This window comes from Ailuropoda melanoleuca, chromosome 1, assembly GCF_002007445.2.
Source record: "Ailuropoda melanoleuca isolate Jingjing chromosome 1, ASM200744v2, whole genome shotgun sequence".
Classification (NCBI taxonomy): Eukaryota; Metazoa; Chordata; class Mammalia; order Carnivora; family Ursidae; genus Ailuropoda; species Ailuropoda melanoleuca.
In genome coordinates, this window is record NC_048218.1 from 140,570,404 (window position 1) to 140,596,525 (window position 26,122).

The 26,122-nt window shown below is 34.1% G+C and overlaps 1 protein-coding gene and 2 long non-coding RNA genes across 6 annotated transcripts in view; 1 reads left to right on the forward strand and 2 right to left on the reverse strand.

Moving 5' to 3' along the window:
* The window catches only part of CFAP69 (cilia and flagella associated protein 69), a 50,708-nt gene extending 30,711 nt beyond the window's left edge, over positions 1-19,997 (forward strand). For 2 of the 3 annotated variants that reach the window (XM_011226202.3, XM_034667571.1), the window contains 10 exons: positions 2,596-2,714; positions 4,661-4,779; positions 8,782-8,863; positions 11,680-11,872; positions 13,179-13,316; positions 13,841-13,917; positions 15,236-15,433; positions 17,356-17,442; positions 18,757-18,861; positions 19,189-19,997. In XM_011226202.3, the coding sequence (XP_011224504.1) occupies positions 2,596-2,714; positions 4,661-4,779; positions 8,782-8,863; positions 11,680-11,872; positions 13,179-13,316; positions 13,841-13,917; positions 15,236-15,433; positions 17,356-17,442; positions 18,757-18,861; positions 19,189-19,359 (1,289 nt within the window). In that variant the 3' untranslated portion in view covers positions 19,360-19,997. The remainder of the gene's footprint in view (positions 1-2,595; positions 2,715-4,660; positions 4,780-8,781; positions 8,864-11,679; positions 11,873-13,178; positions 13,317-13,840; positions 13,918-15,235; positions 15,434-17,355; positions 17,443-18,756; positions 18,862-19,188) is intronic. The other variant, XM_034667567.1, reaches the window with a different exon arrangement.
* Positions 368-15,771, reverse strand: LOC117803517. The gene is made up of 3 exons (XR_004627494.1): positions 15,711-15,771; positions 4,060-4,159; positions 368-758 (listed from the first exon to the last, which is right to left on the reverse strand). It is a non-coding gene; the product is annotated as an uncharacterized LOC117803517 (long non-coding RNA).
* Positions 18,228-26,122, reverse strand: part of LOC105238063 — a 45,105-nt gene continuing 37,210 nt past the window's right edge. Inside the window, exons 8-13 of one of the 2 annotated variants that reach the window (XR_004627484.1) lie at positions 25,864-25,929; positions 23,247-23,341; positions 20,902-20,998; positions 20,655-20,755; positions 19,506-19,562; positions 18,228-18,554 (exon numbers count right to left, since the gene is read on the reverse strand). This is a non-coding gene — a long non-coding RNA (uncharacterized LOC105238063). Of the gene's footprint in view, positions 18,555-19,505; positions 19,563-20,654; positions 20,999-23,246; positions 23,342-25,863; positions 25,930-26,122 lie in introns of both variants that reach the window. The other variant, XR_004627485.1, reaches the window with a different exon arrangement.

A 26,122-nucleotide genomic window follows, 5' to 3' on the forward strand; every position in this document is an offset into this window, starting at 1 on the left:
CTATAATGAATCAAATACATACATGTGAGCTCAGAATATAATTCAGAACCCCAAACAAAAGCTTTTTACCTTTGTTGATTAAAAAATAAATAGTCCTCTGGCCCTAACCTTTCCTGACTTTGAAAAGATCTATTTTGGTCATTTTCAAATTCAGTGATTGCCTCATGAGTAAGAGATGATTTGCTGGATGTCAATTAACTACAAACGCCTACCCAAAAATTCTTCTACATGTTAAGTTAAAGTGCCTACTCTTCCATCATTCCTGGAGTGGAGTAGTGCCCTTTAACAGTGGTGCCCTTTAAAATAAGGATATTGAAAAGGGTGCTAAGCAAAAACACTTTCTTGATGAGTTTACTGATGATGACTAAACCTGAAAGTAGATTTTATCACTTCCATTGTACAGAACTCAGTGTTAAGGTTCCAACCTAACTGGATGGAGTCCAGAAAATACTATATTTTGTATGTCCAGGTAAGAGTCGTAATCTTACCTGGGTAGGAGGTGTGGGGTAGAGAAAAGGGAGAACAGATACAGAAGGGTTCTTTTCTTCTTAGGATCTTTTAACTTGAAAGAAGCTGATCTTTATCGTGTGAGTTCTTAGAGGCAGCCGACTTCCTTCACTTAAACTGTCTAACAGAAACTTAACAAATAGGTTGCTTGACAAATAGTAATTGCATTGTAATTGCAAGTGTTTACAATACCCTTTGTGCAGGCACTGGTATCACAAGCTTGTATAGAACAGGATACTGTGGACCTTGCCCTTAAGGAGAACAAAAAAAAAAAAAAAGATGTATATCTTAGAAAGATAGCATATGTTTTACCCTACACCATCAGTAAGGCCCCTAATGAGTAATAGAGTAAATACCACAGAAACCAAGAGATTTCAGTAGTTTTTAAGGCTAGGTAATCTTGACAAATACCTTTATTGAGCTTGGGTGTGAGGGTAAAGCTGGTTTTGAGCAGGAAAAGAGGAGATGGTCTTTATTTTTTTTTTAAAGATTTTATTTATTTATTTGACAGAGAGACAGGCAGAGAGAGAGGGAACACAAGCAGGGGGAGTGGGAGAGGAAGAACCAGGCTCCCAGCGGAGGAGCCCCATGTGGGGCTCGATCCCTGAATGCCGGGATCACGCCCTGAGCCCAACGCTTAACGACTGAGCCACCCAGGCACCCCAGGAGATGGTCTTTAAAGCAAGGGAATAGCATAAGTGGAGACATGGTGTTAAAATATGTATGACAATGTGTTCAGAGCTAGCTTAAGTGAAGTCAGGTTTATGAAGACATCTATCAACTGTACTTCAATTTAAAAATAATAAAAAACAAATTGGAAAAATGTTTTATGAAAACAAGTAATATGAGATATAATATGTCTAGTCAGGAGCCAAGCTAGAAAGAGTTTTGAATAGCATCTTCGTTAGACATGGGGAGCCATTAGTGCTTTTGATCAGGGAAATTACATGTATAGTGCTATTTTAGGAAAAGGAGTCTGGAAGAAATATATCAGATGACTTAGAATAGAACAAGAAGAGGGTAAAGGCAGGGAGCTAAAGGATACTGAAATATGAAGGAAATAATTCAAAACATAATGTGTTACAGACAACAGAGGAAGTGGCATGTCTGCACTCAAATAGGAAGGAAAATGAGATCATCTAGAAAGGAGAAGCAGACCTATGGCCAACCAGGTTGGATTCCTAGATGTTCCTAATAAAGGAGCATAGGCTCACCTGTTCCTGGCATCCTCCTGAACTGAACCTCCAGCGTGCTCAACTAGCCCCGCTAGGGACTGATCCTGTACCTGTCATTCATCCTAACAAGACCAAGAATCGTCCCTTCAGGGCCAGCTATGGAAATAAGTTATGATTTCCCTGGCCCTCTTACTGGATCCTCTTGGAACATAAGTCCACCTCTTCCTAGTAATGCCAGTGACCCCTTTAATAGAGAAGCAGTCATTTTTGTTTCTCATTTAAAGCTTAAAGGAAAATTCCTTTTTGAGGCAAAATTTTATTGTGACTGTCATTCCATCAGTGCAAGTAGCTATTTTTCCAGTCTTTCTAAATTTTGATTAGAAGCAGGGGAGAGATTTCTCAGGACATGGGAATACTGCTACTTAAAGTTACTGAAGACTCCGCCAGGTAGACATAAGGAGAGGATGCAGAAAGAAGTAACAGGAAGAGAAAACATACTTAGAGAGGTCTTCTGCCTTTGCCTAAAATTGATCCTTTTAACCATGAGGAGATGAGCAAGCTGTGATCGGGCATTTTAGTTACATATTTGCAAAGGCACTCATCTCTGCCTCATGACAATGTGCATATTTCTATAACAGTTTTGTTTGCTACACAAAGTATCAGGTTGTTAGGACATCTTTTAAGAACACCTCATTAATTCTGTACTAGAAATATTAAATATATGGGGCCACTGATTGTACTCAGAGCTCAAAGAATCCATTTATCATCTTCTGTCTACAGCTTCTACATAACTGTGCAATTAAAATAGCTCTTTTTAAAATAGTTTCTCTAACTGAAATTTTATAGGAAGGGATTTCAAAACATTAATTGATCAAAATAAAAATACAATCTTCTTTTAATTTTTTCACACCAGGAGTTTTTAAAAATACAATAAGCAAGTCTAATGATAAAGAAGAAGCCATTATTTTGGAAATTCAATCTGATATATTACTTATCTTATCTGGTCTTTGTGAACATCATATTCCTAGGAAGGTATGTATGCCTGTGAATCAAAGTTTTGTTCAGATCTTCCAATCACCTAGCACTATGAACTGTTTCTTGGTGTCCATAAATATTGCTGTTTTTTAATCTTGTGAGGATTTAATTTAATATTCTTTTTTATAAGGAGAGTAGAATTATATACAATAAAGTATATATATTATATATATTTATATATATATCTTGTGTATATTTCGATAGGTTTTGATGAATGTATACACCCATTTAACCAATAGTTCAATTAAAACAGAGACGATTGTTATTCCCTATGAAATTCTTTTATGCCCCTTAGTAGCGATCCCCCTATTTACCTTCAGGTGACCACTATTCTGATTTCTATCCCCATATTAGTATTGCCTATTCTTTTACTTTATATGAATGGAATCACATTCATATAAATGTGATTTATATGAATCACATATAAATGTGATTTACTCTTTTATATCTGGTCCTGTCATCATCGTATTTCTGAAATATATTCATGTGATTGCAGGTATCAGTGGTTCATTCCTTTTTATTGCTGAATAGTATTTCGTTGTTTGAATATACCCAATTTTTTTTCTCCATTCCCCTATTGATAAACACTTAGGTTGTATACATTTGGGACTTTTTTTTTTTAAGATTTTATTTATTTATTTGACAGAGAGAGACAGCCAGCGAGAAAGGGAACACAAGCAGGGGGAGTGGGAGAGGAAGAAGCAGGCTCCTAGTGGAGAAGCCTGATGTGGGGCTCGATCCCAGAATGCTGGGATCACGCCCTGAGCCGAAGGCAGACACTTAATGACTGCGCCACCAGGCGCCCCCATTTGGGACTATTATGTATAAACCTTCAGTGAACATTTTTGTAGTAGTCTTGCTGTGGACATAATGCTTTCTTTTCTCCTAGATAAATACCTGAGAGTGCAATTAATGTTCATAAAGTAGGTATATGTTTTTAAGAAACTGGCAAACAGTTCTTCCAAAGTGGCTATCACCTTATAAATGCTGTTTTGAGTTTAAATTGAGTTCAGGGTGATGGGTAGGTGATGAGCACTGAGTGTTGTATGTAAGGGATGAATCACTATATTCTACACCTGAAACTAATATTACACTGTATGTTAACTAACTGGAATTTGAATAAAAACTTAAAGAAAAAAAATCAGGTTCATACCTAGAACTAAAAGTTATAACAAAAGAACTTAATTCCCTTTGATCTTTTTAAATTTTGTAACAAACTCTGAATTTCTAAGAGTGATAACTTAAATAGCAAAAGACAGAACTGGAAAGATAAAAATTTTAAATTATGAAGTTTCCAATAGAGGGATTTTAGGGAGAGGCAACAAGAACAGTAAATGCATACCTAGCTCTGAGCTTTGATGCAACTTTTTCTTATATTCTGCCACCCTGTGCATGTGTTCTTCTGGAAAAATACTCATAGTCTTGCTTACTGGGTACCAGAACTGAACAAGAAAACAATGAGAAATGTTATTGGTAAGCAACAAATAATAGCTGGTAATAACTTAGTATAAATTATTAAAGGTTTTAACTACCATTTATATATTTATTTCTCTCTTGGGAGTATTAAAAAGTCTTTCGTGATAGAATTTTGGCCTCTTAAATTAGTTTTTGCTATCTAGTATTCATCTGACAGGATATTAGAGTACATTCATTATAATGTGGAAGAAAATCATGGGGCAAGCTTATGGTTTATTTAAAAAAAAAAGAAAGAAAGGGAAAAAACAAAAAAATGGAAAGGGACATTAAGCTAGCATATTGATTGATGCCATTTCTAATAATAATTTGTCTTAAATTCCTGAGAGTGAGTGCAAATTTGAAAAAAAAATATTTGTATAAAACTAACAATATTGTTCTGTTTTTCTGGTATAAAAAGTTTTAAGGGGTAGGATGAAACAGAAAAGGATTAGATTATTTCAAAAAATAATTTTAAATAAATCTCTTAGGAAATTTTTGGAACTGAAGGAGTGGATATAATTCTTCGTGTAATGAAAATAGACCCCACAAAGTTACAGACTGGATTAGGCTATAATGTACTTCTTTTTAGTACATTGGACAGCATTTGGTGAGTATTACTGTACCCAAGTTAGAACCACAATACAAGAAAATTACTTCTATGATATTTGTTGGCTTGAGGTCTGATTTTTTTTCAGATAGAGTTAAGATTTCTAATTTTGAAAAACTACACAAATTTGTATGAAATAAAGCCTAGAAAAATTAAAACTATAGATTGAATCATAATAAAAATTAATCCTAGTATGCGTGATAGAGGAGGGAAAATGTTGGTGCTATAATTTTGTCATGGTGTTGGACTTAAATAAGTTGAAATGCATTTCTGTACATAATTTAAGCTTCAGTAAAAGTTTGCTTAATTCATAAAAAAATTTCTTCCCTCAAAACCACACCAGAAAGATAACTCTTCCAATACTTTTTTCAATAGTCCAGAAATGACATTTAACAATATCTTTTGGAAAGTAATCTTATCCATAGCTAATTTATAAAACCATTCTTGTATCTAAACTTAAATCCTTGTTTTTATTATTTGACTCCAATCCATTTTGGCCTGGTCTGGGAAAACACAAGCAGCTACTCTTACTCACACAGTATTCTTATACTTGAAGACTACTGAATTCCTCATTCATCTCCTCTTCAAAGAGTTGAAAACCAATTGATTAGGTATTTCCTAAGCAATATTTTTTTCTCAAACTTTTTAGCATTTCTAAAGAGCAAAAAATAAATCATACATACATACTGCTTTTCTTAACATTAATTTATAAAGTTTTGTCTTGGACAAAATTACTTTCATATAGTATAGTTTCATATATCATTAACATTTAACACATTTCTTTTGTCCTATTTGGGTGAGATTCATGAAAGCCACACTGCAACATATTTGGGGGGTAAATAATGACTATAGACCTAACCGACTACAGATCTAAATGGGACTAACAGGCATATACAGAATATTCCATTCAATAGCAGCAGAATATAACTTCTTTTTAAGTTCTGTGTTATTGTGATTTAGATTAAGAAATATATATTTGGTCCATTTCTAGTACACAGCTCCTAAAACTTTTGTCATTTCCTAATTAATAAGAGCGATGAGAACATCTTTTGTTATGGTATTTGGTCTTTTATTCTCAGTTCCTAAAATAGCTTCAGAGTAATAACTGTGAAGGTAGTGTCTTTTGTTATTCATAACAAGCCCCTTTCAACCACATCTGAGTTTATGTTAATGAGGTAATTTTTTAAAAAATTTTATTTATTTATTAGAGAGAGAGACAGAGAGAGAGGATGAGTTGGGGGAACGGCAGAGTGAGAGGGATGAGCAGACTCCCTGCTGAGTGGGGAGCCCAACATGGGGCTCCATCCCAGAACCCTGAGATCATGATCTGAGCCAAAGTCAGACACTTAACCAACTGAGCCACCCAGGTACCCCTAATAAGGTAATTTTTGGAGAGCACCTAGATAACCACAGGATGGGGGACTAGTTCTGCATGCAAGGTCATAAACCAGTCTCAACAAATTTAAGATTTAAATCATTCCAAATATCTTTTCTGACCACACATGAAGAAAACCAAAAATCAATAACAAATGGAAATTAGGAAAACTCACAAATGCCGGGGAATTAACACACTCTTTAACTACCACTGGATAAAGGCAAAAGCAAAATGAAAATTAGAAATTTCTCAAGACAAACTAAAATGAAAGCACAACATACCAAAACTTATGTGATATGCAACAGCAGCACTAAGAGGAAAGTTTATAGGTATAAATACCTACATAAAAAAGAAGAATGGGGGTCCCTGGGTGGCTCATTAGGATTAAGTGTTAGACTCTTGGTTTCAGCTCAGGTCATGATCTCATGGTTCCTGAGATCAAGCCCCATGTAGGGCTCCATGCTCAGTGGGGAGTTTGCTCTCCCTCCTCCCCTTGTCCCTCTCTCAAAATAAATAAATAAATCTAAAAAAAAAAAAAAGACTCAAATAAACAACCTAACCTTAAACCTAAAGTAACTAATAAATGAAGAACAAACTAAGCCCAAAGTTAGCAAAATAAAGGAAATAATAAAGATTAGAACAGAAATAAATGAAAGAATAGAAAAAAAAAAAGGTTTGTTTTAAAAAGATATCAAAGTCTACAAGCCATTAGCTAGACTAAGAGAAAGAAGGGAGAAGACTCAAAATTAAGATAAATGAAATAAATGAAATAGAGCACATCATAACAGATGCTACAGAAATAAAAAAGATCATAACGGATTATTATGAACAGCTACATGCCAACAAATTGGACAATATAGAAGAAATAGATAAATTCCTAGAAACATACAATCAAGACTGAATCAAGAAAAAATAGAAAGCCCGAACAGATCAATAACATAGGGAGATTGAATCAGTAATTAAAAACCTCCCAACAAAAAAGCCCATGACCCAATAGCTTCACAGGTGAATTTCACCAAACATTTAAACAATTAATACCAATACTTCTTAAACTCTTCCAAAATATAGAAGAGGGAACACTTCCAAATTCACTTTATGAGGCCAGTCCTGAGGAACATGGAAGAAAAAATCCTATAGGAAATATTAGCAAACCAAATTCAACAACAAATTAAAAAGATCATACACCATGACCAAATGGGATTTATCTCTGGGATGCAAGAATTATTCAATATAAGCAAATCAATGTGATATACCACATTAACAGAACGAAGGACAAAAATCGCATAATCATCTCAGTAGTTGCAGAAAAATGCATTTGACAAAATTCAACACCCTTTCATGATAAAAACTCTCAAATTAAGTAGAGAAGGAACTAACACAATAAAGGTCATAGATGAAAAATCCACATCTAACATCACACTCAATGGTGAAAAGCTAAAAGATTTTTCCTCTAAGATCTATAACAAGGCAAAGGTGTCCACTCTCACCATTTCTACTCAGTACTGTAAGTCCTAGCCAGAGCAGTTAGGCAAGAAAAAGAAATAAAAGGCATCCAAATCAGAAAAGAAGTAAAATTACCTCTGTTTGCAGATGATGTGATCATATAATAGAAATCCCTAAAGACTCCACCAAAAAACTGTTAGAACCAATAAATGAATTCAATAAAGTTGCAAGGGACAAAGTTAAATACAAAAATCAGTTGCATTTCTATACACAGTTTTATTCACACTATAATGAACTATGCAAAAAGAAAATTAAGAAAACAATCACACCTGTAATAGAACCAAAAAGAATAAAGTACTTAGGAATAAACATAACCAACACTGATAAAAGAAATTAAAGGAGACACAAATAAATGGAAGGACATCCTGTGTTCAGAGACTGTAATAATTAATATTGTTTAAATGTCATACTAGCCAAAGTGGTGTATAGCTTCATGCAATCCCTATTAAATCCGAAAGATTTTTTTTTTTTACAGAAATAGAAAATATAATCCTAAGATTCACATGGAACAACTCATCATCAGGGAAATGCAAACCAAAACCACAATGAATTAACACCTAATACCTGATGGGAGAGTTATTATCAAAAAAAAAAAAAAAGATACGTGTTGGTGAGGATGTGGAGAAAAGAGAACTCTTGACATTGGTGGGAATGCAAATGGTGCAGCTGCTATGGAAAACAGCATGGAGGTTCCTCAAAAAAATTAAAAACAGAACCACTATATGATCCAACAATCCCATTTCTGTGTGTAGATCCAAAAGAATTAAAATCAGGATCTTGAAGAAATAGCTGCACTCCCATGTTCATTGCAGCATTATTCATAATAGTCAAGATATGGGAACAACCCAAATGTCCATCAATAGGTGAATGGATAAAGAAAGAAAATATGGTATATACATGTAATGGAATATTACTCAGCCTTACAAAAGAAGAAAATCCTACCATTTATAACATGGTTGGACCTGGAGGATACTATGCTAAGGGAAATAAGTCAGTCACAGACTATTTCTTATACATGATTTCTGTTATATGAGGCATCTAAAACAGTCAAAAAATATAGAAGTAGACAATAGTATATAGACAGTAGAATCCTTATTAAGTGAATAACTTCCTTTTTATTTAAGGTGCTGTATTTTGGGGTGTTATCCCTCAGAGGATTACTTTCTTGAAAAGGAAGGCATTTTTCTCCTTTTGGACTTACTAGCAGTAAGTATGATTGTTAATTGTAAACAAATAAAGAAATAAACATGTTTTTATTAACTCTTTACAAAACTAAGTGCCACAGAGCACTATTCTGTAATTAAATGTGCCCCCAAATCATGTCTAAATGATTGTTTTAAACAAAATCTCACTTGGAGATCCATAATTTGCATCGGCGTAATAAAGGCTCTGAAAATTCCTCCTGTGAAGAAACCTGTTTATTAGGTCAGCACTCCCAAACACGTAACAACAGATAATTGTTTTATGGGATTTTCCCCAAGCACCTTTAAAGAAATAGTTGTGAAATGCTAGACAATATCAAAACCCATAATCATTATTAATAACTTCTAGCTTCTTCTCTTAGTATTAAAAGTTAAGGGCCACATTAGACAAAGGAGTAAAGATCAGCATTTATAAAGAACTGAATAGTTTGTAGGTAATATGAAGAATTGAGTGTGTCTAAGACCATTTTACAGAATGAGCAGGAATGAGTATATTAAGTTTGCCAGAAAAGATAGCTGCCATCTAACACCAACAAAGAATGGAAAAGATCTTCAATTATCCTCAAAGTAATTCCCTACTGGCCTCAATTCTAAGTAGGTCCATGTCTGGATGATGTGGGAGGAAAAGTATAATTTGGTTTCAATAAAACTTTGAGAGATATTCTCATGTAGAGTTCTACCTATGTCACTGCCTTGATTGCCACCACTCATGATTTTATTAACAGAATAACAAACCATGGGATGCCTGGGTGGCTCAGTCAGTTAAGCATCTGCCTTTGGCTCAGGTCATGATCCCAGGGTCCTGGAATCAAGCCCTGCATCAGGCTCCTTGCTCAGCAGGAGTCTGCTTCTCTATCTTCCTCTGCCTCTCCCCTTTCTCGTGTTCTTTCTCAAATAAATAAAATCTTAAAAAAAAAAAAAACAATAACCTACTTGGATTTGACAAAGGTACTAAAGTTTTTTGTGTCCTTCATCTCTCTGAAAGAAAATTAGTTGGCATTGATATAGGAGAGCAAACTCATTAGATATAAAACATTACAAACAAACAATAAATAATAATAATAACCCATTTTGATAAACAGGAGTGAGTCATAACCAGAAGCCCTTGGAAGGTTCAGAAAATTGGACATAATACAGAAAGATATATGTGTGGCTTTACTAAATGATCTATAGCTCACCATGTTTCTCTGATGAGAGAACAAGTATGCCCAGAGGCACATGGTAATGTGTCAGGGGATTCTCAAAGTCATAGAATTAATTTGGCACATCTTCCTAGAATCTTGTTTTTCGTTAAAGACTAGGAAATGGGGAGTTATATTAAACAGGTATATACTCAATAATAAAATTCTATGTGAATATTTAAGGTTATATAAAAGACTTCAAAGATATTTCTCACTTGTGTTCACTCTCCTTCACCACTAGGGTTTCTCTGATGGAAAGGCATGAAGAAGACTGGTAGGAGAAGCCATATAGCACAGTGGTTATGAGCATAGGCTGCAATCAGTCTGACTGAGGCCTCCAATACTTGTTAGCTGTGTAACTTGGACAAGTATTTAACGTCTCTGTTATATGTTTCTTCATCTGTAAAACAGAGATACTGTACAACAGTATCTATCCCATGCACTGTTGGGAGAATTATATGAGTGATCATGTGCACATATGCATATATATATAACACATACACTTACATACAGTATTTGGAATAGTTCCTGACACATATTTTCGCCATGTAAGTGTTTTCTATTTTTATGAATATGATTATTAGATTGTGCTTAATGTGGATTAAACAAATCAAGTTAATGACAAATATTCTTTAATGAAGTTTTTTTATTAAGTCCAAACCTTGAAATTTTCTCTTTCTCCTGAAAGTGAAGTATAGGAATAAAAAACCCAATTGAAGGCTCTGTTTAATAAAATCTGGTAAAATATTTATTCAGTATGCAATGATAATAATTGCTAATAATGTTAACTATTATTTAGAGCTTTCTATGTGCCAGGCCGACTTCTACAATTCATCATCAAACTCTCTAAAGCAGATAATATTATCCTTCATTTTATAAGATAGGAAACTGATAATGTTTGCATTTTAAACAACAGGTTACATGTTTCCTGTGCTATATTCTATTAGTAGTATACTATGAGTTAATCAACAATAAATATTTCAGACACAAATTATTACTGTGTGGAGACTGTGACTCTGGATGGACTTTTCTATACCTAAATTTTGGTTTGCTGAAAGCTAGTAGCAAAACAAAGGAAATATGCTTGATAATTTTTCTTAAATGCTTACGTTGCAAAATACAAAATTATATCTCATTTTGATTTACTTTCATATGTGACTGCCACTTGCAGTTACCATCAGTTATTTTCTTAGTCACAAGGTTGTAGTTAATATGAGTCTTTACAAACCTTAATAAAGCATGTAAATTGAAAAGGTCCTATAATTATAGTGAACTATATGTAGTACTGTTTATCTTGCTCCACTTACAAGGAACATCTTCACTTACTTTTACAATCTTTCTTTTTCTGGACTGAACCAAATTGATTACATTTTTGGTCATGACATATATTTCTGACTACATCAGAATTATATTGAATCTCTTTCTCTTTATTCTTTCTAATTAATGTCTGAAAACAGACTTTAACAGGAGATTGTCCCAAGTCATACTTAAGTAGAGTGTGAATTTATAAGACAGTCATATAGAAAAAAGTTACTGATTAATACAAGTTTTTCTTGGGGTTTTTTGGTTTTTTTTGGGGGGGGTTGAAGGTAATAATTCTTAAAATTTATTGCAACTCTTTTCTGTTTCCTTGCAAAAGCTGAACCAGAAAAAATTCTGTAATCTAATACTTGGAATAATGGTTGAATTTTGTGATAATCCCAAAACTACGGCTCATGTCAATGCTTGGCGTGGGAAGAAGGACCAGACAGCTGCTAGTCTTTTAATTAAATTGTGGAGAAAGGAAGAAAAAGAACTGGGAGTAAAACGTGATAAACATGGGATGATCATTGGTAAGTGTATGTATAACTCTTAGTAGTAGCAATTAGATGCATATTTTTAATTGAGATGTAATTGACATATAACATTGCACTCATTTTAGGTGTACAACAATATGATTTGATATGTGTATATATTACATAATGATTACCACAGTAAGTTTAGTTAGCATCCATCACCACACATAGTTAAAATTTTTTTCTTGTGATCGAACTTTTAAAATCTTTCAAATATACAATAAAGTATTGTTAACTACAGTGACCACCCTGTTCATTACATCTCCAGGACTTATTCATTGTTCACCCATATTTTTAAAAAGAGATCTTTAAAAGGTATTAGGGAAGTATGAGGACTTCCACCCCTTTGTTTAAAGTTCTTTTCACAAGAGTTTGTAGAACTTGCTATCAAATTCTGAATGAATGGAAGAAAACTAAGTAAATTAGTAGCAGGTTCATATTTTTATAGAGTATTTTCAGGAAGTGATATTTTATTTTATTGTTTAACTAAAAAAAACCCAACAAAACCTAACATCATGTCCTAAAGAAGTTCCTTTGAGTTACTTGCTTTTACAAATAGATTCAGTAACATTTCATTTCATCATTAAAATTCAGTAACAATTCATTTCATCAATTAAATTTGGAATGTAAATAGAATGCCTGAAAACAATTTTTATAGATTTTGTACATTTCTGTTGATTCATATTTATGAAGCAAGTTCACCTTTTATATAAAAGAAGAAATTGTTTTCTAAATAAAAATAAATGTTCATAATATTTTAATAACCAGCAATCTACAACGCTAGAGTACATTTTCTAAGCCTCTTATGTTTCTTTTCATCTAAACTGTTAATATTGTTAATTTTTAAATGAAAATACTTCCCCTTTAACTTCTGATGATTTCTATTTCAACCAATTTTTATTATTTCTGAGTTTTGATCTGTAACATCATAAAAATATTTTTATATTTATAGCATAATATAGAACCCAAAAGCAAAGGAGACCACATCTTTGTTAAACTGACATTATTCAATTTCTAGATCTCAAAATTAGAGAAGTTATTTACATAAGTTTCATTTTTTAAAAAGTTATTTTGTGAAATTTCCATATTTTATATAATTAAAATGAAAGCTTTAAGTTTTGCCACAGAATGAGGAATAACTGATTACTAATGCTTTCAAAAGAATAACCATAAACAATGCACTATTTTATTCTGTTACAATTATTTTTATATATTCTATGTCTGGACTAAAATTTCAAAATTAGATATTAATTTACTAATGTTTTTATCTGTCCTTTCTGTTTTCATGATATGCAATGATTAGATACAAAGAAACCTCTATTTACCAGTTTCCAAGAAGAGCAAAAAATCATGCCATTGCCTGCAAATTGCCCAACTCTTGCAGTCATGGATGTTGCTGAGAATATCAGAGCAAAAATTTATGCTGTGCTGGGCAAACTGGGTAAGAAGCTCATTGTCAGATTCTCAAGAGCCTCTGTTTTGCTGAGTTTGCAAGGTGATTTTGCTTTGGAGTCTATTTTCAAACATGATGATCAAAAGTCCCTTTATACAGATAAGTGCATGTTCCATTGTTACCCCCATGCCCAAGCTACGCCCTTGATCAGTTAAAATCAGAATCTCCGGGTGTGGGGCCCAGGCATCAGCATCTTTCAGAGCTCCCCAGGCAGTTCCAGAATTAAAGGTGGTTAGTTTAGATGATTAGGCTTAAACATTAGAATTCTGAAATACCTGAGTTTTTAAAGTCCTTGCTTCCTCTTTTTTTTTTTTTTTTTTTTGGTTCTTGCTTCCTATTAAGGAAAAAAGTTGCCAAACACTCTTCAGCAAGCCAGAAGCTCACAGAACTAACTTTTTCATAATCAAGATGAAATAAAAAGTAACTGTTGGCATTAGTTTTTATGATTGATACATGCATTTTGGAATCACTTGCTTTGTTACATTCTTTCTTTCTTTATAAATTTTGTTTAGATTTTGAAAATTTACCTGGCCTATCTGCTGAAGATTTTGTCACTCTTTGTATCATACATAGATACCTTGATTTTAAAGTGAGTACCTCCTTAATAATCTTATTATTAAACTCTAATATGACAAAAAAATCAATTGGGAAATAAAAGATCTATTCATAGTTGTAAGAAATTATCCATGTACTGTATAGTTTTTATTTTCCATTTTGCATCTGGTACTGTTCAAGAAACCTACAACTGATTGGCTATTTTCCATAGGATATGATTTCATCCAACTATTAGTTCATAAAAGAAGATGGATGTTACTGACAGAGCTATTCAGAAACTTAACAGAATTTTTAAAATATAATTTCTTCTCTTTAGAGAGTATTAGGCAGTAGAGTTAAATGAATTATTGCTTATTAACATAAATTATTAATATTTATTAAAGATTATTTTATCATTAGTTTATATGATGATCAAATATCAGCTAAAGGATATTAGGTTTTTCACCCTGTTGGTTATATTTTTATTGGCAAATAAATACTTTTCAAGTTTCAGCAAAGTCTTTTTAAGTACATTCTCTTCTACTAATATTAGTACTATGTATTTGAATGTTATAAATGAGTAAGTCTCTATTTTCAAATGAAAACAAAGCTCAATTTCATCCCAATCCTGGATATATAAATTTTTCCATAAATATAAGCATACTCAAGCACATTAATTTACAGACAATCTAGAATATGAGATGGAGCTGTCAGTATGATGAATCCATGGCGTTAAGAGCATGAGATTCAGTTACTGTCTGAGCTAGAAGGTAAGGGGAGGGGACAGGGCTCTGGAGCCCCAGTTATCCCCACGTTAATTGCCCTACAAGTTCAGCTTGACCTAGCTTTGATTTATTTATTTTTTAAAAAGTATTCCTATTCTTTTTTTATTTATTTTTATTTTTTTAAGTAGGCTCACACCCAACATGGGGCTCGAACTCACGACCCCAAGATCAAGAGTTGCGTGCTCTACAAGCTGAGCCAGCCAGGCACCCCTTGACCTAGCTATTAATACAGGGCTTTTGGGAGGAATACATCAGTAGTTCAAAAGGATAAGACTAAAGCAGCAGTTTCTGCAGCAGTGAAAACAGTGTGACTATAAACCAGAGGGCGGTGACAATGGTAGTGAACTAGACTTAGACAGTGGAGCCTCATCCACGAATACCTTATCATTATAAAACATTTGAGAAATTACTCCTGAATACTCAACTATAATCGGTGCCCCAAATCATTCCCAATGCACTTATTCCCAAATAGGAAGATGGTTAGTAAGTGTTAACTTTGGAACAACCACCCAAATAAAGGATTACCCAAAATTATATCATTTATTTTTGGTTAATTTAACTTTTTAAATTTAAACTTTGTTATAACAGATTGGAGAAATATGGAATGAAATATATGAAGAAATAAAATTAGAAAAGTTAAGACCAGTCAATACAGATAAAAAAATTTTGGAAACTATTACAACAGCATCAGAAAATATTGGAAAGATGGTTGCTTCTCTTCAAAGCGAGATGATTGAAAGCCAGGCACACCAAGATGTGCAAAATGAACAGAAAGTATATACAAAAGTAAGTCACATATACCATTAAGGCAGGAAATTATAATTTCAATAAACTAGCTGACCATAGGTTATATTTGCCTTATCTGTGAGTGTTTTAGCACTTAGAATTATTTTGTAGTTTTTCTTACAGTTATTTTCAGTGTCTTTGTGCAATTTTTAAAGAAACCATGGAATTAACAGCCTGAGATTCAATTACTAGGTTTATGGCATTGTAATTTGATTTCTTTTTTTTTTTAATGTAATTTTATTTCTATAGGCTTACATTTTAAAAAGTAAACAGATACCTGGGGCGCCTGGTTGGCTCAGTCGGTTAAGCGTCTGCCTTCATCTGAGGTCATGATCTTGGGATCCTGGGACTGAGTCTCCTGTTGGGCTCCTTGCTCTGTGGGGAGCCTGCTTCTCCCACTCCTTCTGCCTTTCCCTCTGCTCATGCTCTCTCTCTCTCAAATAAATAAATAAAATCTTTTTTAAGAAAAGTAAACAGATACCTGATACACATTTTTTGAAATGTCAGAGTTCCAAAAATTGTGGTCTATTTAAGTGTATACATTTAGTAAATTCTGTCTGACTGACAGTGTATCTCTGTGACTATACGTATAACCTCACTGAGAAAGTTGGCCTTCATCCCTCACTGTGTGATAGATAGGTCCTTACTGGTACGCCAACCAGAGGCATATTGATAAAAGCTTCATCCTCACTTCAGTACCATAAAACTTAACAATGAATGTTATATCTGTAGATCCAGAGGTAAGATGGTCTCTCACTTTAACTAATCATTAAAAGCCTGCCAGGAAAATATAAGCCATTTTCCTAAAGCTTTGTGTTCAGTTGAAAACTGAACGCAACAGAAGTTTTTGAGCAAATGGGTCTTTAAGTGGGTCTAGCTTGTCCCCCAAATACAAAGAGAATGCAGATATCCCCTTCTGCTAGATGACCTTTTATTATTACAATTAAATGTTTAAAACTCTTTAAGGTGGTTTCCAAAGTGTTTTCTATTGCCTGATCTTTCACATAGTCTATTAAATGTTTATATCTACAGCCTAGTAGGAATTCGGTCTGCTTCCATCTGCAAATTTCGATCCATCTTAGACACCAATTTGCTTGAAAGTTTTATTTAAGAGTTTTTATTGCATAGATGCTTCCATTTAAGGAATTTATTTGCTCTCAAGTACGACAGCCCTGTTGGAAGTTCTACTGCCTCATTAGTTCTGTTGAATAGCAGAATGTCTGCTCTGTGGACGAGCTATTGTTGATTTGTTGGTTATTGTTGATTTGTTATCATGGCTTTGACCCCACTTACTTTTAAGCAGTTGTTTAATTAAATACCTTTAGGTTCATAATCCATATTTAATAACCTGTTATATACTAACCAAGGGCATGTGTTCTCTAAGTATATATTTAGTGAACAGCCTGTTGAGAACTATAGTCTTTGCAGTTTGTTAGTGGTTACCTCTGTAGACTGCATCACCACCATCAACTCAGCACTCTCACAAAACTGCTTGTCTTAAAAATGCTACAGTCATAAATTAGTAGTTTTACCAATATAACCTTCTGTAAACTATTATCAGTGGCAGCAGGAATCTCTCTGTTTTCGCCTGTGAATTTGCTTTTGGGTCATTTATATAGATTGTTCTGGATTATAATCTGTCTTTACAAGTGATAATCACATAAAGCAATCAGTCTTGCTAAGAATGATTATTGTTATTTTTATATTTTGTATTTTTTATAACAGTTTTACATTACATTCCATGGAAAGCAGTTCAAATCTTAGCCACATAATGAAGGAAGGATTTTACTCTAATCCTTTAGCTAGTCAGCCCTAAAATTTACATTGGCAAAATCTAGGTCTTCCTTCAAAATAAGGGCTTTAAAATCCCTTTGGTATCCTTTCATAGAAACTAGAACTCTTAATTATCTTTCTCATTTCAGATACAAGCCACACACAAGCAAAGAGAATTGGCTAATAAATCATGGGAAAATTTCTTGGCCAGAACATCAAATGCTAAAACTTTAAAGGTAGGATTTTTAAAATATTGTGATATCCACAACAAATAGCCAATTCTGACAGGCAGACTTTTTGAGGAATAAATATTCCTTCACTTTTTCTGCTGACCTTTCTATAGAATACCAATACTGTTAGATCCTCATATGCAATGTAGGATGATAACTGTGCATTTTTGTAGTTACAGAAGAGCTACTTTGAGGGTTTTTTTACTCTAGCAGTGGGAAGCAAGGGTGATGTTCCTGGCTTGCATAAACAAGATGATCGGTAGCCAGGAATAAGCAGGAGAAATGTGCTCCTACTTTCCACTTTGTGTCATTGATCATTTCTGTAAGAAGCAGAGTGAAGAACAGAAAAAACAACTGTTACTCTCTCCCCCAAGGGTATTTCCCCTCCATGACCACCAAAAGAAACATTATATTAATGCTTAAATGAGAACTGGGGATAGGCATCCCTTTGGGAAAAGGTGATAAGCTACTTCAGGAATAAACTAGAAACTAATCTAAAAATTTTATAATGTTGATTGTTCACTTGAAATATGGGAGAAGCACCATGTATTTCCAAAATCTCATTGCTTTTCCCACTTTTTTCACTAATTCTTTGGATATGTTTTTATGTAATGTTACAGCTCTTTGGCTAGATCTGAAATTGTTCAATGTTAAATTAGTTCATGAAAATAGTGAAACCACATTAAGGTAGTGAAACCAAAGTTAAGAACAAAAGCTCACTCGAGGTACTGTGTCTCCCCTTCTCCCTAAAAATTCTTCCCAACTTTACTTATAAAATATCCTCACAACTGTCTGTACTTTTAAGGAATAATTAATGAAAATCAACCATTCCATGCAGATCATTTGTTACCTCAAATTTCACCTGTTCTAGTGCCTCAACTATTGAGTTTGAACAAAAGTGCAAGAAATTATACAATTTATTTTACTCTGAGATAGTTAAATGTTCTGAATTAGTATTTATGCAAAATATTTTGAAAACATGTATCACCTGAGGTAAATTTAGTAGCTTATTAAATCATGTGCTAAAATGTGATTTCCACAGGACCTGCTTTATTCCTCGGTCATATAGACTCATACCTCTGGAAATTTCAATAATGTTCTCAGGTGACTGGTGTCTTCTGCAATATATAAAAGATGTAACTTACTAATAACTATCTTTTTAGCCTAAGGGAGTAAGTACAAGTTACAGTGCTACTTAATAAACAGTTCAAGTAGAAATCAGGCACAATTAAATGTACTTCACATACATCATTGCAAGTATGATAGTTAATGCTTTAATAGCAATTAATATTACTTTCTTTCTAATTTAAAAATCTTCAGAAAGCAAAAAGACTTCAGGAAAAAGCTATAGAATCCTCTAGATACAGTGAGCATCCACCAAATGCAATATTTCACAGGACAGATATTAAAGGCCTTAACACAACGGTAAGTTTTTTTGTTTGTTCGTTTTGCTTCATAATTTTTCTTAGTAGATACTGAATTTAGTCTCCATAGAATGTTATTTCCATGGGTTTTTTTCCTCATATTTCTTTTCTTTTTCTTTGGTCAAATTTCACATAGTTAAGGCATATTTATTTCCAAGATACCTTCACTCTCACCCAGTACTGGTTTAGACGCAATCAGCCCTCCAGGATTCCCAAGAAACGGCTATAATTTTGTATCCTTTCTAAAGTCAGCTGAAGGATGAATGGATTTCTCATTGAAAAATTTTGTAAATGAACTCATATATATATATTTCTTTTGCTTTGTCAGGTGCCTTCTGGTCGGGTAGTAACAGTAGAAAGCACTCCTTCCCGATTACTGGGAGGACCTCTGGCTGATACAGATATTGCTCTTAAAAAACTGCCTATTCGAGGAGGAGCCCTACAAAAGGTGAAAGCAATGAAAACTGTGAATGAGTCAAAGAAGAGTGTTCCTACATAAAATAATCTACAGACATTTTGAAATAAAGTTTGCTTATAATTTTTTAGTTAAATGTATCTTTATAAACATAAAGCAAATATTTTAGTAAAATACTATGAAAAAAGAAAAGTAAGCACATATAATTTATTTGTATTGAAAATACCTACATATAGCATCAGAAGAGTTGTCATCAATTTCTTTGGAAAGATTACTAATTCTCTTCACTGAAATTATAAAACATACTGTATCAGTTAAACTCCTTTGGTTGCATGTGAATTACTCCATCTAGTTTAAGCCAATAAGAACTTTTACAGTCTCTGTAGCTATCAAATCTAAGAGTAATTAAGACCACAGGCATTGTTGGATCTAGGGACTGAAACTCTGTGAGTAGGATCTTCTCCTTCCCTAGCAGTTCCTGGATTATATTCTCCCAAGTTGACACCCAGTAGAGAACACATGCCTGTTTCCCAACAGTCTCTGCAACTGCCTCTGCATCTTGGGACCCTTGATTGGCCACATGCCCACTCCTGAGCCATTCACCATGACTTTGGCCAGATCTGAGTACTGCCTACTCCCAGAGGCAGAAGTAGGCCAACCCCAACCAAAACATGTGGATGCAGTGGGGAATCAGGATATTGTTTTCATATGTTTATATAAATGCTGGGCAGCAAAAACATTTTCAATAAATTTGTTGGTCAAAGTAAAATAAGTTATCTCTGTTATAAAAAGTAAATGTTAGTCATGAGGTAAACAAAAATAAAAATACAGTTTTACTCTTATATAAAATATGCAAAGCAAACTCTAATGCTGCTTTTCTTCTTTAATGGGGGAAGGGAAGGGGAGACTGAGGAAATGCTTTCCCTCCTTTGGTGGTGAAGGTATTTTGCAAAAAAATAGGAGATAGATGTCTTAATGCTGGGTGTAGAGCAAAGTGTCCCCATATGCCATTAAGAGATTTCCATAGCCTGTCTCCATTCCCATCAACCCCACCCAGGAAGCCACAAAGTTGAGTTCATGTCCAAGACTGGGAGAGACAAGAAACTGTTTTCTTAAATAGGGAAATATACTGGAATTTGAGTCTGGATTCTAGGCCCATCTGCACACTCAGCAGTGTAATGGTAAATGTGTAACACTCGGCTCTTCAAGGGGGAAAAGGCCCTCATTTGTAGTGTTTGCCAAATTGGATGGTGTAAATACTCCCACTGTGACCAATTACAAGCTACCAACATGATGCTACTGAATGCAAAGCTGAGAAGATATGCATAAAATCTACTTTATCAAATAAGAGAGGGCTCCATCACCCCCACAGGGCCCACCTTCTCCTACTTCCTCCTTCATCCTCCTCTTCTTCCTCCAACTCACAGGGGAAATTCCTCCAGGAATTTTCCATTATCCCCATCTGTGAAGTTAGTAGAATCTGCAATGAAGGGAGAAACTGCAACTGTTGTTAATGTTCTAATTGGAATGAGTTGACAGTACACCATTAGCCAGCAGATTCTCATCCCGGCCCAGCTGCCCATTTTCATTGTGGCCCCTATGAGTTGATAATGGACATCAGCTTACCAGGGAACTTTGCCTCTCCTGAATCCTTCTCCCTATTATTACCACCAACAACAAGATATTAGAAGGCATGATTTGCTCCTCCTCTTCACAGGAAGCCCTAAACACAAAGATTCCAACAAAGAGCAGTTACTGGGGCAAGAAGTGGCATAAATAGGAACATGCAATGATGAGATGACCATACAAAAAGCACCAGATATACCTCAAGTATATCAGATACAGAACCAAGATGAAGTGTCCATGGCTAAGAACAATAAATCCCTGCCTCATTTTGTAGGCTATAAGCTCCTTTCTCAGATGCTGAACTCCCTAAGGACAAGGTAGAAACCACATTTCATTCATCGTTGAAACCAAGATATTGGTAAATAAATTATTAAATAAGTATGATGGTGGCCTCAGCTCCTGGCAGCCTTTCCCTTGAGCTTTGCAAATGCAGCAAAGTCCTGAGCTCAAAAGGAAGATTTATCCACTAAAATACTAAACAGGTAATGCTAAACACAGACATATTAAAGTAGTTCAAATGTATTTACTCCATAATAGTGATAGACTTTCTCTAAAATGATGAGACATAAATACTATTACATTAACCGATACTATTACATAACTAATGTGTAGAAATAGAATTGATATAACTTGGTTGAATATAATTTTTGTGTGAGATTCAACTTGGTATATCCAAACTCATTAGGACTGACTACAATCAAAATAATCTGTGATATCTGTGGACCTTTCCCTCCTGCTGTGTAGATCATACCCATCAGGAAGAGGAAAGGTAAGATAGGGCAGGTTGTTACCTAGCAGAGATTTAGGAGCTGAAGAAATGTAGGTGGATGAAGTGTAGTGTGGCTTAATCCAGACACCTGCCCTTGGTAGAAAGATGTGCATCGAGTTTGCATATTACAGTTCCAGCCACCCTTGCAGTGAGCAAGTGAATCGGTCTGACACTGTCACTATAACGGTCTCTGTTTCTCAGATCTGGTGCTTCCACACCACTCCTGAGCCCATTTAGCCTACCCAGCCTGACTGAAAGGCAGATAATCTACTTCCCTCATGAGTCAGTTGAGACAAAATTTCAAGCTCTCACACTAAAACTTCTGCTAATAAACTAAATGAAAAGAGAGTCAAAAGAATAAAAGTGGAGTTTAATGAATACAGATGAAATGGTTTCGAGACACTTCAGTAATGAGATGTTTACCACATGAGGGAGCTCATTCCTTGGTTAAACTGTTAGCCAGTTTTTGCTTAGATTGGATGAAAATCAGTGAATAATCAGGTGAATAATTCATTCATCTCATCCTCAGTCTGTCTTCTGGAGCACAAGTTATGTTTCATATCATAGAAAAAAAACTATCATGGTCAGCCTAAGTCTTTTCTGTAATCATTTTTATTTAATGATTCCAGACACTATATCTGGCCAGCCCCTCCTGAGGTGCCACAATTTGTTAACTATTCCTCTAAACTGTGACCAAACTGAACAAAGATTTCCAGGTGTAGTAGGACCCATGAAGGATATAATGAAAGTAGTCTTCCTCATTTTTGCACACTTTCTGCCAACACAGCCTAAGCTTATGTTAGTTTCATTAGCAATTATGTCTCATAATTGCTTTTATTAAATTTCCAGTCAAGGATATTTTTTGAGAAAGAAAAAAGCAGCCCCTGACATTCAGGAATTGGCCTGGTACTATCATTGAGTACAAAAACACCTACTGCCCAGATCTTGATTTCTAATAATATTCTCCAATGAAAGAAACCAGGGCTCCTTGAAGAAATGGCTGATTCCAGGGATGGGTGGAAATGCACTCGATGAGTCTGGAGCATCCTATAGAGTTCCCAATGACCAAAGCTGGAACAATTTCAGCAACAAAATAAATAATGTAGTAGTACTGGATTATAACCCAAAGTATAAATAAAAATCTGTAAATCCCTACTGACATAAGTAAATAATGAAAGAAAAGGAAAGAAGAAAGCAGAAGGGGGGAGGGAGTGAGGGTAGACAAATCTCCAATACAAAGAATTCCAGATAATTTATGTAGATATTCCCTCCTCCAGTAGGTGGGACATAACTGCCCATTCCCTTAAGAGTGGGTAATGCTTAGTGACTTGCTTCCAAAGAATACAGTATAGAAAGGGAAGAGAAAACAACATTACAGTGGAGAAACCTGGTATACACTACTTTAGCCAAGGTTAAACATCATCAGTGATAACTCATGTTGGTGGCATATACCCGTGATCTGAAATATTGAGAATAGTACTTTACTTCTGTGGTCTTCATCTAAAAAGCCTAAAAAATCAGTCTAACCATGAGAAAAACAATCAGGCAAACCCAAACTGGATATTCTGCAACATACCTGACCAGTACTCAAAATTGTCAAGGTCACTGAAAACATCTTAGAGCCTAAGGAAACAAGATAACTCAATGTACGATGCTGTCCTGGATGGGATCCTGGAACAGAAAAGAGGACATCAGGGAAAAACTAGTGAAATCCCAATAAAAGATGAAGTTTGGTTAATAATTTATTGCTATTAGATCATTAGTTATGACAAACATACCATACTAATGTAAGATGTAAACAATAGGAAAAAATAGGTGAGGAGTATACAAGATATCTCTGCACCATCCTTGCAACTTTTCTGCAAACTTAAAACTATTCTAAAATAAAAATTTTATTTAAAGTTTAAAAAATGAACTTTGACTCATCTAGTCAGATGATTTTGAATATGGCAAAAGAGAAATACACACTGTTCCCCACTCAATCACATTTTGACCACCATTTCTCTTTTTAAACTTATATTTTGATATCATAAAACTACTTTTGAATTATTTTATTATTTCCTACTGTACCTTTGTCCCACTGCAATGGCAGCTCTGTGAGTCAAGGATTATTTAGCAGTGTACCTCTAAGCTCAATGAGTTTTTGTTGAATGAATGATGAAAAAAAGAATAAACTTTTCTATATACAAATGACATGATTTGTGCCAAAAATTATGGGGTGGGGAGGGGATTTTTAACAGAACATGGTATCTAAGTACCAGCAAAAAGGCTTAAGATGAATTGCTCTAAAACCAGAATGCCCATTTGGCAAATGTCCTTATTTTTACTATGTTTAAAAATCCAGCGTAGCCTGTAAATTCAATTAGGAGAACTAGAAACCCATTTCCAATTAGCCTATTTTGGAAGGCTAACAATTAAGTTTAACTGACTAACACCAAAAAGTTCATCGTTGCAATAGAAATTTTTTATGACAACTATGGTGATGACAACTGGTTGAACCATATTTTTAGGTTAAAATTATCTGGTTTTGCTTTATGCCATTGAACTTATGAGCTTTGATCATTTGCCCACAGGTTGTAAAAGAGAGAGCTTCTCTAAGAAAAATCATGACCCTATGCCTCCATCTGTAGGAAATGAATTAGGCAACTTCTTGTGTATCTTTCTGGTCAATTTGAATAAGAGAACATAAGACCGACCCTACAACCAGTTGATTTTATGGGCTTAGGGATCTGTCATTAATTGGCAAGATAAAATATTTTCAGTGTGGAAATTCATTAGACTTACAACCTCATATTATCTGCAACCAGTTATTATATAAAACTCAGTTATATGAAATATTTGTAAAATACTTGAAAGCTATGCAATCCATTTATTCTTTAATTTTGGAGATTCTTAACCTGGGGTTCATGACCCCTCCCCCCAAAAATCAAACACAAATGATGGACACTGTGTTCACACAACCCCTAGTAAAGTGTCTACAGCTTCATCAGAATTTCAGAGTGGTCCATAACTCAAAGAACATCAGCCCCCACTCCACTCTTTAAAGTTTATTCTTTAATCAAGTTGAACCATCAGACAGTTGCACATTTGCTCAGTATTATTTGGGGAGCTTTTAAAATTATTTATATGTAATTGAGTTTGGGTATGCAGGCATCAGCTTGCATTGAAGGGAATCTGACATTGCCAAGAACTTGAAAACACAGGGCTGTATACCATGGTAGCCATTATAAAAACCTATGATTTTTATTGGTTCTTAGTCATAGCAAAGGCTGGGCTTCTCCTAAACATGTTGTTTGGTTTTCTTATCAATAGTGTGAATCTTGAAACTGCTTAAGAGTCCTTCTTCACCTGGAGAAGTAAGAAACTCAAACCAATTTACAGCTACTCCTTTTATCAAAGGTATAGGCTTTTTACAACATGCGTTTGAAAGTATTAATCTAAACTACAACTACATATTATTAGTTTCCTGTCTTCATTTCCCATCATCTCAATTTCCTCATCTACTTCATGTTATCCTATTGTTTGGTATATATTTTTAAAGTTTCATATCCTTTTTGGAATAAGATGTGAGATGGAAATAAATATATTTTTAAAAGAAGAAAACTGAGCTAATAACTAAAGACAAAATTCTATCAGACTGCACTTCACTAAAACAAAATTTCTTGTTACCTTTCTGTTATTCTTTTTTAAAAATGAAAACAATGAAAGTGAGAACATAAAATGTTGGTCCTTAATGCACAAAAGAACACTTTAATATGTAGGATGGCTTGGTAATGAAATGCACATTTCAGAAGCCACTCAGTACACTACATCAAGATTAAATATTACTTTTTAGGACAATACTGGCATTAATTTTGGCACAGTTTTAAAGTCAACATTATGTATAAGATACCTTATAAAATTAGTTACAGCATTACTTCATTGACTACTGTATTTAAAAATATATTGCATATGCATTTTAAGTGTTTTGTTTAAAATAAAGATGCTTTACAAAGAAGCCTTCCAAATAAAAAATTGACAAATTACCAGCAAAGACGGAAATGTTAATTCGATAACCGTAAAGCATTTACACATCAACAAAAATACAACTTTCATAAATATTAAAGAATTAGAAATAACAATTTTGATAAATACTACAGGAAATATTTGACCTAAGAAAAACTGACAGAATTAAACTTTCAGGTTGATGTCACCTTGCTTGAGGTCTTTTCCATGTTCTCTCTCTTATACGTAAAACTCATGTCTTGTAAAATCCAGTCCTATAATATTAGAGAGGAGAAATTGTTAATTGTCACTCTAATGTGACCTTTAAGATTTCTTCCTTTTAAGTAACCCTATTGAAAAAAATTTAAAAACCTAACTATATATCCTATGTTTAAAATTTCTTCAATAAATGTAATAGGAATAATTATAGTGTTAAAATAGCTTTCTTATGAACTATTCAGGTGAAAA